Genomic DNA, 18,097 nt, shown 5'->3' with positions numbered 1-18,097 from the left:
TCGTTTCCATAGCAAGCCACTCCAGTTCACAGAAATCACTGGCTTTCCAGTAGTCAGAATCAAGTTTTAACAGCATTGGAAAATATTTGCATGGTACCACACTTTTTTATTTCAAATTTTAGGAAAAACGAAACTGCCACGTCTAAAATCATTGACTGAATTTACCTGGAAGTGGAAAGAGATATCGAAGAGTACGTCAATGTATCTAAGACTGCTGCACGAATATCACTTGCAAAACTGTATATAGTCTGTAAGAATGATCTGTAAAGTACTCCGTGACAGGGCGCCCTCATGCATCGGGTAACCTCTTTCACTGGCCGTTGAGGTCAGCGCCATACGACGCGAAGTATCGTTAGTCTTGAAAACGTATTTTCTGAGAGAGACGCAAAGTCAAATTAATGTCGAAGTCATTCTACTACGAAAGCAGACAAACATCAAAAAATGTCGCAAATTCACAACCAAGCCCCAACATTATTGCAAAACGTAACTTTTGCACATAAACTGAATTGTCGAAGAGAAAGAGTATAACCATACAGAATTGACCAATGCTCACTTTTAAACATAGTGAGAGATACCTTCAGACCTGCTGTATCTCGCACGACTGCCCATGGAAATATATTGGACTAATGATTAAACAGGATAGTAGTTTTGAAATGGCAGCAACAGGCAATGCGAATATTCCAGTTATGAATTACTCCAGACCTACACCTGTCATATCGTGCTAGCTTTCTATGATAGTAGTAGTAGTAGTAGTAGTAGTAGTAGTAGAATCATTTATTATAGTGACATGAGGTAAACAGACTACCGGAAAAAACAATTTACATTACACAACCTCCCAGCCAAATAGGCTTATATGTCACCTAAAGTGAAATAAAACATAATTGGAACAGATTGAGGAGCTTTTTTTACAATAATGAAAATATTATTTACAAGGCAAAAATAAGAGTTATGAATTAATGTACAAGTTGTCCCTTCTCCTTAAAAATGCTTTCTCAATAAATCTGGTCATTTTCCGCACTGTTCTTGCTACCAAGTACCTTAGTCTTTCGTTTTCAGGTAAGTCAGTGTACTCATCTCCAAAATCAAAAAAGGAAACCCGAAGGTCATTGTAAAAACTACAGTGCAAAAGAAAATGAACTTCATTTTCAACGACATCGTCATGGCAGAGGGTGCAAACTCTTTCAGATATCGGTTCCCCTCTGAATCGTCCAGTTTCTATACGAAGGGGCAATACGCCTGATCTGAAGTGAGCCATGAAAGAACGTTGACATCGTGATGAATTCATGGACACATACGGTTCAACACCGTAACTAGTTTTGAAAATTCTATATGTTCTTAATTTTGGTTTATGATGCACCGTTTCTGACCAAGCTTGCTCTAAATTAATTCTTAGTTTACGTTCTACATTTTTTAGATCAATTGGCAACAGAAAATCAGTTTCAGTATCTATATTTAAATCATCAAATATAGTGCCTAATTGTGAAGACCAGTTAGAATTTCCGAGACTAAAATCCCACAAAAATATTTTCTTGGTCAGCCTATTTTCATCAAGTTGAAGTAAGTGATTCCAGTATCTAATCGAAATGTGTCTTCGAACTCTACACGAATTCCAACCAGTATCGCCAGTCAATGCATGTATTGGGGTAAACCTATTAACACCGAGAACATGTCGCAAGGCTCGGTTTTGTATCGTATCACATCTTTCATGTTTTCCAAAACCCCAAACCGCTGAACAGTAATCAAGTATAGGGGATACACATGAATCAAAAAGCTTGGAATAGCTATGATAATAAATCCATAAACTCCAGCTACGCATGCGCACTACTGGTCATGATCATTTATAACTTTTGCCCCACTCACCCTCTCCACGCCCTGATACTTTTATTAGCGCCTATCGATCGAGTGTGTGTGTATGTACAGCCATCAAAGTAATAAAAATCATGTTGATCAATAGACATTGGTCTCGGGTTGTCAGTAACCAGTTCAGCGCACACATGGAGTTCAGTAACCAGTTCAGCGCACACGTGGAGAATGATAAAATTTAAAAACATATATTTCCATATTTAAAAAAAATTGCTTTAGCTTCTAGCTTTTTGGTAGGCAAAACAGTTATTTCTGGTTTATCTTGTTTAAAAAATTGAGTGTCCGAAATGTTTTCCCTAATTTAATTCTCTAGTATCATGAGTATAATTTTATGTACTTTATTCGTGACATCAGCGGGGATTTAAGTCTGTTTGACTCGGGGTAAAAGTTCAACTAGTTCTCGACCTTTGACATCCAACTCACCACTTGTGGTAACGGAAACCACCTGTTGATCAAAAGGCTGAACATCCAGGGTCCATAGCGAATACTAGCAACGAGATTGAGAGTGGCTATAGCACCCTGTACAAGTAATGTTGGGTGTTCGTTCCCACAGTCACTTGTGGGCACTTGTAATAACATATTCAATATAATATCGATAGTATTGATGTGTTTGGCCAATTATTTATGAATGGGGTAATGGATATTTTATTGTATTCTGATAGAAACGTATATTCTGATACATACATGTATCTCGGGAAACAAGTGCATGTAGGTCCATCCTAGTCTAGCAACTACAGACCTCGGGTGTTCTTCCGATACAATACAAGCGACAGAAGGTCGCTTTTGATTTATGGTAGGGAAGAAAGCCCGAACGTCTAGCAGCAAGACTACGTCCATCCTTGAACAGCCCGGTCCTCGCGTTCCCTTGTCTGTCGTTTATTACGTCTGTACATAGGTCAAGACATGTTGACCTATTTACAATCAGCAAAAGTGTCATTCACAATGTATATGTTAATTAATCTCAACCTATTACAATCTTAAATTTTCATCAGCACTGTTGACATATGCCGTTCAAGGCGTGAATCCACTTTGTCAAGCTATTGTAAAATATGACAAGTTGTGAGAACAGTGCCAGAGAAATACCAAACGAAGTTGTGTGATGTCTCAAACCCACGACATCATTAATGCCACACGTACGATATTCTCTGTTTATTAGAGACATGGGCGATCTTCCAAAATTGGTAAACCCAGCATCCTGTTTGAGCAACTACTACTGTAAGTTTAACAGCACGAATAAACGTGAGATCTAGAAACCTGACAAATACTGAACCAACGCTATTAGATTTTATCCCATGCTGTCGTCATGTAATAAGAAGACATAGTACGTCACAATTATTCAAGTATTTGCCCAAATCGTGATGTTTCTATAAAAGCACGTATTTGGCTATAGATACTAGGAAACAGCCACATGGTGGCTTAAACGAAAGTCCTACTTGGGATGGGGTCCATGCGAAGATAATATAGCCCGCCCTATAAATATGACGTCATCACTGGTATCCGTTACCTCAGTTTACTTTCTGGGACGCTATTCTTTGTTTGTCTTCATCGTACGGTGTCAACAAGTGTATCCTGGCACAGTTAATTCTTGTCAAATATTGATCGTTTATAAATATCACATACAGTAATCCCGTTGATAGAAAAAAGACACCCATAAATAAACCTGTAGAATGTTTTCCATATGATGTCCCCACCAATGATTTCTTTCGTTCCTGAAGACCTGTTTGATTTGCGTTCACTCAGTGGTAACTGTAAAGTGTATTTTGATTTTTTGTTACTCGCTTTTACGTTCACTATAACTTATAAGGATTGTAAATTTTTAATGAAATGAAATTCAACAAAACACTAACCCCCACCTCCCACACACACATACTTATTCAATAATCTTTGCTATCTTACTTGGTTTGATTGTGACGCTAACCGGATAGCCAAGTCTTGGGGCTATCACTCGATGTGCTAGATGTGAATTTCAAAACGCCATCCATTCACTCCGATTACCTGCACACCGCAAGTATGTTTGCAGAACGGGAAATTCATTAAATGTTTACAGATAAGATGACAGTTTACATACACAATCTGTAGGTAAAAGCTTGTTCAAACTGTACTAAACAAGTATATGGACTTTATTGAATAACTGAATCAATAGCTCTACCAGGGCTATTTGAACTTACATCGTAAAACATTCAACATATAGAATCAACGTTTATTTTGAAAGGAAAGCCCGCAACACTATTCGAAGAGTCAACAGGAACTGCGATTAGACAAGCAAGTAAGGTAGAACCACTTCTGAGAAAGGGTAGAAATTCTTAGAAAGGAGCAAATGCGATATCGATAATGTTTTTTTTGGAACAAATATGTCGCCGTTTTCGCAAGGATCGGGTGTGCTAAAGTTCACTCCTTTGTTCTCAGTAACTCCGAAGAGAGTCTATACATATCACACAAGTGGTGCAAATCGTAAATGGTATTTTAACACATTTATGATGACAGGAGGATCTACCCATTTCATTATGGGTACTGCCACTGCCATGGCTATTTAAAGCCAACGAAAGACTAACTTTTCCACACAGCTCTCACTGATACTCGCCAGAGTCCACCAAAGAAAAAAACCTTTTCCTCGTTACTAGACGTAGAACTTCTACTCTTCATCGCCATGACAAATCTTGTAGGAACATGGAAGTTGGAGAACAGCGAGAACTTCGAGGCTTTCCTTGATGCTATGGAAGCACCAGCCCCAGCAAAGGCCAAGGCTCTGAGTGTCCAGCCCACCATGGAGATTTCAAAAGCTGGTAGCGGTTTCCACTTTAAAGTTATTGGTCCTGAGCGTACACAGGAGCAGGCCGTACCAGTAAGTATAGTAATATTTTGATTCTCAAGTGTTATCTTATCATTAGATTCTTGTTCAACGGTAGGAACACCATTGAACAATAAAAATGAAACTTTTCTAAATACTCAACGTTTGTAAACTTTCATAGCAGCATAGGCATGGTAGAGGGTAGTCATGTGTGCAGAGTGCGGAGCTCGATTCTGACACTGTCCCTAAAGAGAGTATCGTCAGAATCTACCCCGGACTTATTCTGTCTTCAAGCTGGACTGGGCACAGGCACTCGAATCAATGTGTATGATTTTAAAAAAAATGTATAGTGAATTTCACTGTACATTTAAAAAAAAAATCATTGATTCGAGTGCCTATGGGACTAGGTGTAGCGGCTAGTACTGCTTACAGACGGGGATGTAAATCGGGACTGGATTCTGCTGTCCCTTTCAACGGGCAATGCCAGAATTGAGTCCCGACTTACCCCGTCTGTAAGCAGGACAAGGTACTAGTCCTAAAAGTGTCCGTTTGGTAATTTTGTAGACGTGTTTCGAAAACATTTGAGATTATATATGGAAAGCCAATGTAGGCACGGATTTTATATTTAGTGATCACCCCTCTTGTGCCATGTTTGCATTTAGATAAATTGTATTTGCATTCTCTTTTAAAGCTTTTAAAGTGTTTGTTTGTCAAAGGAGGTAGATTAAATTAAACCCATCAGATGAACCTCATACATTTTGAAAGTGGTATAGGTGATCTCCCATCTACGTAGCACTTATTTTATAACGTTGTAAAAAAAAACATCTCAAATATGAATATATTCAGCCTTTCTCGATGGCCTCACTTTGGGCAATATACATTAATTTACGTAGGTGTGCTCACTATCATTTCAAGTTTCAAATCGTGCATACTTCATCACTGAAAATTCAAGTGAAAAGAAGACCATTAAATTGTATCGACAACAAATCTAAATTTTATGAACAGAAGTGTTGGAAATCTGAGTGATGAATATACGTATAAATTGACAATTGAGTCCCATTGACAATATTTCACATACTACATTACTGGTGTCTGATAGTGATATAAATGTTATATACTTCAACCTGTTTTCACATTGAGCGCCTATTGTTATCTTTTTTTTGGAAACTTTGACATGTTGAAGCGAAATTAATCCTGTGCCCCTTTTACCCTTTGCCCCACCCCTCCACCAATATCGGGATGGGATATTCTTTCCGAGAAAACGAGAGAAGGGATGAAGCAGTGAAATTGGAAAGGACAGGGACGAAGTCGACCAATTTGAAATATTGATTTTGATATCTATATTAACTACACCAGACAGAATAGCCACATATAACGCCATCACTTCAAACGATGTATATATTTTCACTTTCGTTTTTTTTTTCTTCAAGGTTGGTGAATCATTTGACATTGTCAACCAAGTAACCGGTGGAGTCAAGAAGGGTATTGCCAGTTTGGAAGGAAACAAGTTGGTGATCAAGCCCGGTGCTGAATACCCTAAGGAACCATCGTCCAGCTACGAAGTCGTCGGTGGCATGTTGGTCGTCACTTTGAGTGTTGGCAGTGTCTGTGCCAAGCGTACCTTCGCCAGCGCTTAAAGAGGGACAGTTCAAACAACATTAGGCAGAACTAAATCTCGACACTATTTTTTTATATGTAACTGTGACAATTTAAATTACCTATGATTGGAAAGTACTCGATATTAATAAACTCTGTTGATTATAGTTATTGAACTGATGTTTGTTTGTGCACACTTCTTTGTACATTTGATAGCAAGTGGGTTCAGCCAGTGTGTCTGTATTGCATGGATGGATATATATATATAGTATTGGAGTGTACGTCATGTTGTTGCTAGCCTGGAGTCAAGTAGACTCTCACAGTCCTTGGAGCTTCGCATTACTAAAATTAAAGCTAAACGAATTATTTGGCATGTACCGATACCATCTAGACGACCGTGCTCGACTATCCTATGAGGGCGCACAGTACAAGGATAGTCGAACACGGTTGTGTAGATGATATCGGTACATATACCAAATAATTCGCTTAGCTTTAATTTTAGTAATGCGAAGCTCCCAGGACTGTGAGAGAGTCTAGGAGTCAAGACGTTTGGAAATTTTGACTATTGTCTCGCACCCCCCCCCCCCCAACGATAGCCAAAATCTCTACACGATTTGACCCTTGGCTATACTGATCTTCAAGTTGTCTCTTCATACATCATTCCAAGTGAGCAAAGTGTCACAATATTATTCGTCAGTTTTGAACTATGACCTATGTTATTAATATGGTAATACTGGTTCAACTTTCAAGGTATTGTATTGCAAAACATATTTTCGCCTACTTGTCAAATTTGTGCGATTTTATTTATTCTTGTTTTAATTAATTCACATGCAATTACGACGTTGTCATATCACCAGTGTAATAGAAAGACTCTAAATTTTTTCGCAATGACACAAATTACCACATTGTCATCAAAGAACTACGGTTTAAGTCATTGTCATTTTATTGCAAGACTCGATGCCCCGACTTCTAAAATCATTTTACATTAGCAGCAGGCCAGAGATTGATAAACGTATGGAAATTGACTTAAACTCGTCCATTGCAAGGCTTCCGACCACCCGTTGTCAGGTCATAATCGACCCTTTTCCAACATATCGCAAATTACGGCTTGGCGTAATCTCTGTTTGTCACCATTCACTTACCAAATTTGCTTTTCCGATGACTAAATATTTGCATTGTGGCCTGGAAATCGACATTATCCATCCTGACGTCAAACTTCATCATGTTTGAACGTTTGCCAACGGTCATGAGAGAAGTGTATCGTCGTTGGTGGCGCTACTCTAATCCATACTCATATACTGAACTCGTTTTGTTGAATAAGACAGAGAGGTGTGACTGATGATGAAACACAATTTGGTTGGCCAACAAGCATGATGCCATAGCCCACATCCAGTCAATATACAGTGATATAAGAGAAACGTTAGGCCTTAGACCTTTAACTACTTTCTCGTCAGTCTGCCAATTAGCATATGTACACAGTGTGAATATATATATATATATATATATATATATATATATATATATATATATATATATATATATATATATATATCTCGGTGAGTATCAATCTGCTAAGACAGTGCTCTATACCGCAGTGGCAGAGCGTAATAGTTTTGGTAGTACTGGAACTCTTTCTTGGTCGTAACTCGGAGTTTCACGCATTGTGCGATCATCAGACAATATCTGATGATCGCACCATGCGTGAAACTCCAAGTTACAACCAAGAAAGAGTTCCAGTACTACCAAAACTATATATATATATATATATATATATATATATATATATATATATATATATATATATATATATATATATATATATATATATATATATAGATATATAGTTTTGGTAGTACTGGAACTCTTTCTTGGTTGTAACTCGGAGTTTCACGCATAGTGCGATCGTCAGACAACTCTGACGATATATATATATATATATATATATATATATATATATATATATATATATATATATATATATATATATATACCAAAATAATGACTAGAAGAGATGAAACAGTTCAAAAGTCGGCCTTACTTCAAATCCCAGGATGTGAAGCGATGAGCAACGTTTCGATGTGACTTGCACACCTTCATCAGGCTCAGCTGTTACAATAACTACATGACAAACCTAGAGTAACTGCGCATGTATGTTGTAAACAAAAGAGAACTTGCAATAATAAACACGTGACTAAAAGAGGGTGCAGTGCAATTGTATAATACTGGTATAGACTAGTCTGGAATTCCTGTTGGTTCGTAATCATTAAGTCCTTGTGGGTATATCGATCTTGCTCTGTGTATCCAGATGTTTTCCGTTTGTTTCATTATATTAATGTCTGGTTTTGGTATATGGCAAATAATTGTAGATGTAAACGCGTTGTCGGATATAGTGTGTCCCGGCATCCGGAAATGAAGTATAACATAACAACTTCTGTCTTTTCTATTAGTTCTTATGTTTGAGCGGTGTCCATTGATTCGTTTGTGGAAATATTGAGTAGTTTGACCGATGTATTGTATGTTGCAGGTACGGCAGGTTATGGCATATATTACATTACATGACTTACAATTGACGTCATCCTTGATGTCATAGCTATTTCCCGTGACTGTCGATGTGAAAACTTTGGTGTCTTGAATTATAGAACAGCAGGCGCATCTTGATGTTTTGCATGGTTTGCAACCCCAAGTAACTTGCTCTGACTTTGCGTGTTTTAACCGGTTTTGATCATGAAGAATGTCGCCAATTGTTACTGGTTTTCTGTAGGCAATGACTGGTGGTTCCGGCATGACTTGTTGCATACGAGTTGAAGACTGTAGTATAGTTTGATTTTCGGCACTAATTTTCTGAAGATCTGGTTGGCGAGGGTCGTACGTTGTAACCCAGGGCACTATATTCGTTGGAGTTTTCTGTTGGTATTGTAGCAACTTGGTGCGATTAGGGATGGAGGCACGAGCAAACTGTGAGTTGATGCATTTTTCAGAAAAAACCACTGTTCTTGAGGAAGATGTGAAATTCTGAAAGTCGTTTATCGCACCATTCTGGTTTGCTACAAATGCGACGGATTCTGAGAGCACCTGTCAGTGAGTAGACGATGGATTTAAAGGTATGCCGTGGATGACAACTTGTAGGCGGCAGATAACGATGGGAAGCGATGGGTTTACTGTAGAGATCAGTTTCTAATTTATTGTTGTCTAGGTGTATATTGACGTCGAGGAATGCAACGTAGGTTGAGCTTATTTCTGCGGTGAATTTAATTTTCGGGTGGCGGTTGTTGAGTTGGTTTAGAAAAACATGTAGGTCTTTCTCGGTAGCTGTTGAGAAGGCAGCGAGATCATCCATGAACCGATTCGTTACTTCTGGATGATTTGGTATGGTAAAGTAATATTTTCTCATCCACCAACTCATGTATGTATTTTCATACGAAACTGCAAATGGTGTTCCCATAGCTGTACCTGAGACCTGCCTGTGAAGTATTTACTATTGAATGTGAAGAAGTTGTTCTCTAAAATGAATCTGGCTAATAACGCTATGTTTTTGATGTCTTGCTGATTGATATCTGAACATGTGCGCAAGGCGTCTTCTACTGCTGCGATGCCTTCATCGATATCAATATTGAGGTAGAGTGCCACTACATCCATAGCTAATATGTGTTTGAAAGGGACTGGGACCATTTTATTAAGTTGTTCAATATGATTAAGGAAGCTTGTGGTGTCTTTTACTAGTTCTGTGCAATACAGTTGACAAACGGGTGAAAGTTTCCAATCGACCCAAAGAGAGGCTGCGAGTGTAGGGGCTCCCACCTGGCTGCATATTGGTCGTCCTGGAGGTAAATCACTTGGAGCTTTGATCTTATGGATTTTACCGAGGATGTAGAAGTAGGCACCTTTACGATTAGGCCAGTTTACAATAGCTTCAGTTTCCTTGTCTGACAAATTAAAAGATGGTATCAAGTCGGAGAGTTGGCTATAGACGTTCGTTGATTGGTCAGATGCTAGATGCTACGCTTTTATACACAGATGTGTTCGATAGTTGGGAGACGCATTCCTTCTCGTAGTCTGCGGCAGCCCATATCACTGTGGCTCCTCCCTTGTCTGCCCGGCCGATCACAATAGAATTATCATCTTTCAAAGATGTGAGAGCTCTGCGTTGTTGTACATTAAGATTACTCCTAATATCTGGCTCCTCATGATTTCTGATCGTGCGATATACGTTGTTATGATAACACTTAAGTGCATCGTTACGATTTAGTGGTGGGTTACGGTTGGAATGAATGTAGAGTGACGGGGGGAGGCTCATTGCTGATTCAGAAGTTTGGTCGAAAAAGAACTCTTTCCAACGAATTCGAATGGGCCTAATATAATTACTGACATCTGCCAATTCACGTGCATTCTTATATCCTGGCGGTGTAGGACAGAATGATAATGGTAGCTGAAGAAGAGAAGTTTCATGTGGAGACAAAGAGCGATTACTTAAGTTCAGAATGTTATTATTGTTGACTGAAAGTGAGCTCAGTTTGCGCATCTCGCGTTGATGTTTGGGATTACGAGCTTTCCGTCTTGAACGACGAAAATGACGATTTATATATATATATATATATATATATATATATATATATATATATATATATATATATATATATATATATATATATATATATATATGGCCAGTTTATCTTAGTTTATAGATGAGTCTGAGTCTCAAAATATACAGGTCCATCAGATTAAATATTGCACAGTCAGATTATCAGGTTGTTCCCTTATACAACGTTGAATCTCAATTCATTTCTGTAAATATGTCTGGACACAAATCATCCACCTTGTGCTCATGCATGAGTCACCCCACCCCACACCCAATCTGAGTGTGTCATTGCGGTTGGGACTGTATATGGCGAGGCTATTCAAGTTGTGCACACCTCCCATGACAGTCCCCGTCACGGACTGTGATTCAAGGTGTTTCCAGTCAGCCGCAATCTACGATGGTTCCCTCAACTGTTGCATCACGTGCAACGTCTAAGATTTTACCGATACTATTAAGTAGTACATGTAGATTGTAAATCCTTATTAGAAATCACGACTTGTATTGTGTATCCTAGAATAAAATGGTTTCGTCATTGGACAGGTTTTGTCGACACCTTAGGCATGTCAGGCAGGGGAAGGGGTCAAAATGTGCACATGCATCTCTCCAATACTTAAACTAATAGTTTGGCATACAGCTCTATATTGCTTTATTTCAAAATCATGATGGTAGTTCAACGATTTGTCTTAGAAAGCAGAACCCTGCTCCACAATTTTCATAGAAGACTCACGGTTGTGACTACTATCAGTGATGAAATAGTTAATGAAAACTAAAAAATAAACAAATTTGTCTCCTTAACTTGTCGCTACTGCATTCTCTCTGGTGTATGACACAGCTCCTCACCGGTCTCTTCTTAGTACTACTGTATTAAACACTCACATACCACCATCATGGCACACTTTGTTGGATCTTGGAAGATGGAAAAACAAGACGGCGCCGAGAAACTGGCTACATTTTTGGAACTCCCCGAAGAAAGCACACAACAGTTTTTAGCAATGAGGCCTGTTATTGACGTCAGTAAAACTGGCAACACCTTCGTCTTCAAAGTGAAAATCACCGATACAATGGCCGTAGAACACGAAGTGACAGTAAGTTACTGTGCATGACTGTTTATGATCATTCTGGTGTGTTGTCCAACAGCAGGTTGTATGAACAGAGTTTTGTTCTACTCTCATCAAATTGTTGCCTCTGATGTGGCAAGCTATTTATTCTAGTCTGATTCTGTTTATCAAATTGGAGCTTGAACCTCTGACATGAAACTACGACGACTCTCGCTCTTTGTCGGGTGACGCACACTGGACTGCGAACAGCACCACAAATGGCGAAGTTGACAAAAGTTCAATTCTTTCAACGCTTCATTCATATACTGGTGAAGTCGAACATCGTGTAAAAGACAGTTCAAACGCATATTACGAAGTATTTCCAGAAAGTCTGTCCGACATTTTGTACAGAATCTTCAAAATCTTATCTTTTGTCGTCGTTTGAACCCTAAGTACGATAAAGAATGATCCAGGGAGTAATTGTATATCATCTAATCGTTCTTACGCAATACGGTTATCTAATTTTGGTTGTGATTTCATCTAAAAACAAGGTTACTACTATACTGGCAAAAGTATTGACTATAGTATTGGTTTTAATGAATCCTAATAATTAGAAACGTTTAGAATTAAGACAAGTTTACGAATTTAATATTACCTTCAATACGTATTGCCTTGCATGGACTGATAGCAACTATTGTGTCACCAGTTTCTAGCTTCCGAGTCACTGACCTCGAGACTTGATAACTAAGTAACTCTACACACTGGTGAACGACGTTTCCAAGTCAGACAGCCAATTCTGTGGATATAAATAGAGCAATTATGCCCGATAAATGTTTAAATACCTCACAATATGTGTGACGGAGGGGGGGGGGGGGTAAACTTCGTTGGGTACTGCAGGGACACATGTATACCCTGGTGGATTCTAATGACAAGGATAAGCGCTACACAGACCAAAAGATGGAAAATAGGAGTGAAAATTCTAGAAGAAATTTTAAAATGCGAAACTTGGAGACTACGTTGTCCAAAGGTCTGGGTAATTTAAAAAAACGGCAACAATCAAACCTCTACATAATGCTTAAACAATCACAAGTGTTGAAAGTCTACACATATCGAGGGGGTGTGAAATCATGGTATATATGTATATACCTTCCCACGAGCAACCATGGCCAATGGTGTGACTTGTATTCCGTTGCAAGAAGCGTGCCACGAACACTCGGAGTGTTCGGAAACAAAGATACTTTTTTTGTGTGCGCATCCAAAGAACGTCTGTCCTCAAATATCTTTAATATCTTTCAATTGTCGTAAAAAGTATCATTCAACTCCCAATTGTTAGTGTGTTGGTTTTTACCTTTATTTGTTTTTGTTTCTTTGTCTTTTGTTGTATTTGCGTGTTATATATTGCATATGCAGTGTTCTTGAAAATTGAACAATAGAAACGGCGCTGTAGAAAATAACTTACAACTTTATACCTCATTTTATGCATCCGATTTCTCGGGAAAAAAATATTGGACATTGTTTGTTTGTTGGTATATGTGTTTGTGTTCTGTTATCGAGCTATTGTAGATGATTATATTTGTGTACATAATTATTTTCGTTTTGCACTTCTCTGTTTCTGTAGTTGGATAAAGAGTTTGAAACAACCAATGCCTTTACCGGTGAAAAAAGCATGGCCATTGCACATATGGAAGGCAACAAAATGGTTGTCAAACCCGTCAAGGAGACCCCCAAATCGTTCGTAACGTCTGATGAAATCATTAGCGGCAATTTGGTTGTGAAGATGACAACAGCCAATGGTATAACTTGCACACAGACCTTCGTAAAGGCTTAAATCAGCCCAACTCCAGAACTACCATTCTTTCGAATTCATGATCATTTTTTTTCAACTTATTAGTCAGTTTGCATACAAAGCTGCATAATACTGTTCCCGCTGATATTCCCGCGGATTGCCAATGTAAGCCAATTAACATCGTATATCGCATGCGGTGTGTCTTCAGAATGTGTAACGATGAACTGTAACATGATCATGGACATGTATAACGAATGTTATTTGTGATTTTAAAAAAATGAAACTGATAATATAAACTGAATTACTTTGAATAAAATTATATTTTCCAAATTAATACCCCGTACTCTGCACTCTATCAAATACGTAACCAGCAAACAGACATGGTTCACTGGTATCACGGTTTATCTACCAATAACCGATTATCGATCACGTTATCTTTACTGATGACCTCCGACATGTCACCACCACAGCTCAGTTGCGACGGGTCCGGACCGTTCACTTGATCCGAATACTATGAAAACTGTTTAAAAAAGCCAAGATATCCCTTTCCGAAAACTTCCGAGAACCAGTAAACCACAGAAATCCAATTCAGACTAAAAACAGTTTATTTTTTATTTGCTTTTCATTTGTTTGTATTGAATAAATCAAAAACAAAAATGGCTACAAACGTGATCAAACTAGAATGAGTCAGCATACTATGATGGACGAATCGATTATATATTGGGAAGTAGGTGTATGTGAAGAAGAAGAATTAGGGTAGTTTTGTCCAAATCTGCACAAAATAGATTTTGAATTTCGAAATATATATAAAGCTAGCAGTGCAGAAACATGCTTTTCGAAACAATATAGTTTAGTTTAGTTTAGTTTAAAGAAATAACAAAAGTCATGTATACTAATGAAATATATATGTCGTCCATCCCCTCACCTCACCTCACCTCACCTCACCTCATAATGTTGACGTAATATAATATATCTGATGAGATGATGACTCACTTCAAACAAACTGAAGCCTGCTATATAAGGTAGGGTGTGACTGATCTTATTCACTTTAAAAACTGTGCACTGTACAGAACGTCGGAGACAGCACTAATCACTTAGCTTTAAAAACAATGGCGCAGTTCGTCGGATCTTGGAAACTAGAGAAACAAGAGGGTGCCGAAGAACTCGTCAAGGGTATGGACGCCCCCGAGGATATCAAGGAAAAGTTCCTAGCCATGAAACCTACAACGGTGATTACGAAAACGGGCAACACTTTTATATTTGACGTAGAAGTGGATTCTATGAAGTACCAACATAAAGTGCCAGTTAGTATTGATTTTCATTTATCGGTTTCGCACTAAAAAAGAATTCTTATGAATAACCACTGTAATGTATGTATGTATGTATGTATGTATGTATGTATGTATGTATGTATGTATGTATGTATGTATGTATGTGCGCGCGCGCGCGTGTGTTTGTTTAACAAATCAGTTCATTATGAAAATGTTGAAGAAACCTATTGATGGAACAGGAAAATGCTTTGCCACTATGACTTATTTCAACAGCATGAACGAATAGTGCATGTACACAATACTTCGCCAAACAAGACGTGTTGTCCTAGAGATGTCTAGTATATATATATATATATTTATACGTCACCTGTCACCAATCTCGCATTCTGATTGGTCGAGAGCCCTGCAGATACACAGGCGTATTTTTCACCAACAGCCGTATTTTTGCTTGTTGTATCACGTGATCACTGCACGTCCCCTTGTAAACAAATCTAGCAGACAACTAGAGATCGAGCTATAACCAACATTTCCAATGCCAAATTTGTTGTCAATCGAACAAAATATCACCGTTGTATACATTGTAACAAGTCTTTGAACTGTACTTTTCATGTCACAGGGAAATAGTCAAAAATTCCACACACAACCGTGAAAGTCCAGTGACGGCGAACGCACGGTCATCACGCGATCGTAAACATGAATTCCTAAATTTATGAAGGATATGAAAATTACCACCACAGAGGGTGTAATTTTTGCTTAACTAGAACAACAAAATATATCACGAACATTTATGTACATTTAATGGTATGCAGTACGCAAAACAAAGACGCACTCATTTTTCAGCTGATGGTTATAAGTTTGAATATATCATTGAGTGATATGCAAATAGTAAACATTACGTCATACTACTGAGCAAACGCGCACTCTGATTGGATGATAAAGTTAAGGCTGACATGTAAACAACCACATTGCAGTTATCAGAGAGGTGCATGATACTACGCTCAACAGCATAACGCGGAAGTGATTTTATAGTAGCAAAAGTTCGGACTTTAACAAATTAACTCGTCATTTTGAGTTGAAATCATATTGAAAAATATTAAAAGTACATGAACGGCAGACCTAGGGTGACGAATATAGTAACCACACCACAGATTGTCTATGGAGAGAGGCATGCACACATAGTATACATTTACGTATTGTACACATACATACATACATACATACATACATACATACATACATACATACTTACATACATACATACATACATACATACATGCATACATACATACATACATACATACATACATACATACATAAATTTTTTAAATTTCAGGCGTATTCTATTGGGTTCTATTTGGTGCGTGCGAATTTAAGAACTTATCCCACGTATATATAACCGTTTATATATATCACGCGCGGTTTTGTTCCATTATATTTAGAAATGTTCGGGTTTTGACCTGGCATTTCTGTGTCTCGCCAATTTTTCCTTTGAAAAAGAACATTTATTCGAAACGTCGGATTTAACAGCTATGTATACGGACTGGTTTATTAGTTCCTTATGCATTTCTTTCTACATACATACATACATACATACATACATACATAGATACATACATACATACATACATACATACATACATTTTTCTTAACTGTTTAGAATGACTTGCTTCTGTCATTTTGTTGGATTAAATATACAAATATGTATGGTATGAAATGAAATGAGAGAGAGAGAGAGAGAGAGAGAGAGAGAGAGAGAGAGAGAGAGAGAGAGAGAGAGAGAGAGAGAGAGAGAGAGAGAGAGAGAGAGAGAGAGAGAGAGAGAGGGGGGGGGGAGTAATTCGGTTAATAAACTGTGATATCTATTCCTACAGTTGGGAGAGGAGTTCGAAACTACTAACCACATGACTGGAGAGAAATCGAAGGCTATCGCAAAAATGGAGGGCAACAAGTTGGTGATTAAAGACGTGCTGGATACCCCTAAATCAGTGTCTTCTGTGAGCGAGGTGATTGACGGTAAATATGTAATTACCGTGATAGCCAAAAATGGAGTGGCTAGTAAGCATTTCTATGTGAAGGCATAGACAAAGCTCTTCCACTGTGGGAAGTGACTCGGTGTTCATATTTTAATATGCGAGTGAAACAAGAGGTGACGAACCATATCGTTTGTCCTTGTTGTGATCGGCCGTATCATATCAACTTTTCCGAAGTAAAACTGTAATTTAAAGTTGTGTAATTTTAGACCATGCGGATGACAATAAAAGTTATCAATGTTGGTTGACATAGAACGTTGTTGTCGACATACAAACATCTCATTCCCCCATCAGAAAGTGACTGTCTCGTTCTTCATTGACTATGGCTAAGGGTGTGAATTGTAAATGTACCCTTGTCGAGTTGCCGCTTACTTTTACGCTTGCCGTATGTCTACAAAATCATGTTCCATTGATTGTAAATGTTCAAAGTATGTATATTGTACATGTACAACAGGGCAATGTCAAAATAACTGATACAGACATACAGCTCCAAGAAGTCATTCAGGATCACAACATTGCATAATTATATAGGCTACTTGCCATTATAATAGTTGCTACATGTGAGCATAGACAGTGATTGATTTCAAAGCAAATATGAATTGGATAATTATGTGAAGAATGATTGACTGTAACAGTGAAGGAGGTAGCAGTCTTATCAGCAGAGGCTTGTCGTCGGCTTTCAAATCTAGTAATCCTCTACTTGGAAATGATCACCACATTTGAAAGCCAACGTCGAGTTACTTGGCTACAGTGTTTAAGATTAAAGTTCCCTGACCATGAGTGATACAGATGTCTGTCTGTCTGTCTGTCTGTCTGTCTGTCTGTCTGTCTGTTTGTGGAGTCATGATGGGTGAATGGTTAGCGTGACCGGCTTGGAATCTACAGGTTGCAGGTTCGAGCCCCGTCGCTGCCTGCTGTTTGTTTCTGAGTGGCTAAAGTCCTTGGGCAAGATTTGAACCACGACTGTGCCTCAGTCAACCCAGCTGTATAACTGGGGACCTGGTAGGATGTAGGTTGCAATGTGAAGGCTTTAATCCTATGCGCTTAAATGGCTGCAATGGATTGTATGCTCCCCGGGGAGTTGAGGAAGACTAAAGGGCCGTTGTGCTGTTCTGATCCGAGCCAGGGGTAGTAATTGTAAAGCGCTTTG

The 18,097-nt window shown here is 38.4% G+C and overlaps 3 protein-coding genes across 3 annotated transcripts; all 3 read left to right on the top strand.

Annotated features, from left to right (window-relative positions):
- The first annotated feature begins 3,023 nt into the window (after positions 1–3,023).
- On the top strand, positions 3,024–6,288 carry LOC144444397 (fatty acid-binding protein-like). Its single transcript, XM_078133814.1, has 3 exons — positions 3,024–3,078; positions 4,485–4,705; positions 6,082–6,288. The coding sequence occupies exons 1-3, from the start codon at positions 3,024–3,026 to the stop codon at positions 6,286–6,288; spliced, it is 483 nt and encodes a 160-aa protein (XP_077989940.1).
- Positions 6,289–11,710: 5,422 nt separating this feature from the next.
- On the top strand, positions 11,711–13,688 carry LOC144444388 (fatty acid-binding protein, liver-like). Its single transcript, XM_078133805.1, has 2 exons — positions 11,711–11,908; positions 13,479–13,688. The coding sequence occupies exons 1-2, from the start codon at positions 11,711–11,713 to the stop codon at positions 13,686–13,688; spliced, it is 408 nt and encodes a 135-aa protein (XP_077989931.1).
- Positions 13,689–14,755: 1,067 nt separating this feature from the next.
- Positions 14,756–16,998, top strand: LOC144444379 (fatty acid binding protein 1-B.1-like). Its single transcript, XM_078133794.1, has 2 exons — positions 14,756–14,950; positions 16,789–16,998. The coding sequence occupies exons 1-2, from the start codon at positions 14,756–14,758 to the stop codon at positions 16,996–16,998; spliced, it is 405 nt and encodes a 134-aa protein (XP_077989920.1).
- The last annotated feature ends 1,099 nt before the right edge of the window (positions 16,999–18,097 follow it).

The sequence above is a fragment of the Glandiceps talaboti genome, chromosome 2 (genome assembly GCF_964340395.1).
Source record: "Glandiceps talaboti chromosome 2, keGlaTala1.1, whole genome shotgun sequence".
NCBI lineage: Eukaryota > Metazoa > Hemichordata > Enteropneusta > Spengelidae > Glandiceps > Glandiceps talaboti.
The sequence above is the reverse complement of the archived record's forward strand: the minus strand, read 5'-3'. Positions and strand labels throughout refer to the sequence as shown.

Coding starts and splice junctions, on each gene's coding strand:
- LOC144444397 (XM_078133814.1), top strand. CDS start 3,024: ATGGGCGATCTTCCAAAATTGGTAAACCCAGCATCCTGTTTGAGCAAC. Junction 3,079..4,484: donor CTGTTTGAGCAACTACTACT/GTAAGTTTAACA, acceptor CCTCGTTACTAG/ACGTAGAACTTCTACTCTTC. Junction 4,706..6,081: donor CACAGGAGCAGGCCGTACCA/GTAAGTATAGTA, acceptor TTTTTCTTCAAG/GTTGGTGAATCATTTGACAT.
- LOC144444388 (XM_078133805.1), top strand. CDS start 11,711: ATGGCACACTTTGTTGGATCTTGGAAGATGGAAAAACAAGACGGCGCC. Junction 11,909..13,478: donor CCGTAGAACACGAAGTGACA/GTAAGTTACTGT, acceptor CTGTTTCTGTAG/TTGGATAAAGAGTTTGAAAC.
- LOC144444379 (XM_078133794.1), top strand. CDS start 14,756: ATGGCGCAGTTCGTCGGATCTTGGAAACTAGAGAAACAAGAGGGTGCC. Junction 14,951..16,788: donor AGTACCAACATAAAGTGCCA/GTTAGTATTGAT, acceptor CTATTCCTACAG/TTGGGAGAGGAGTTCGAAAC.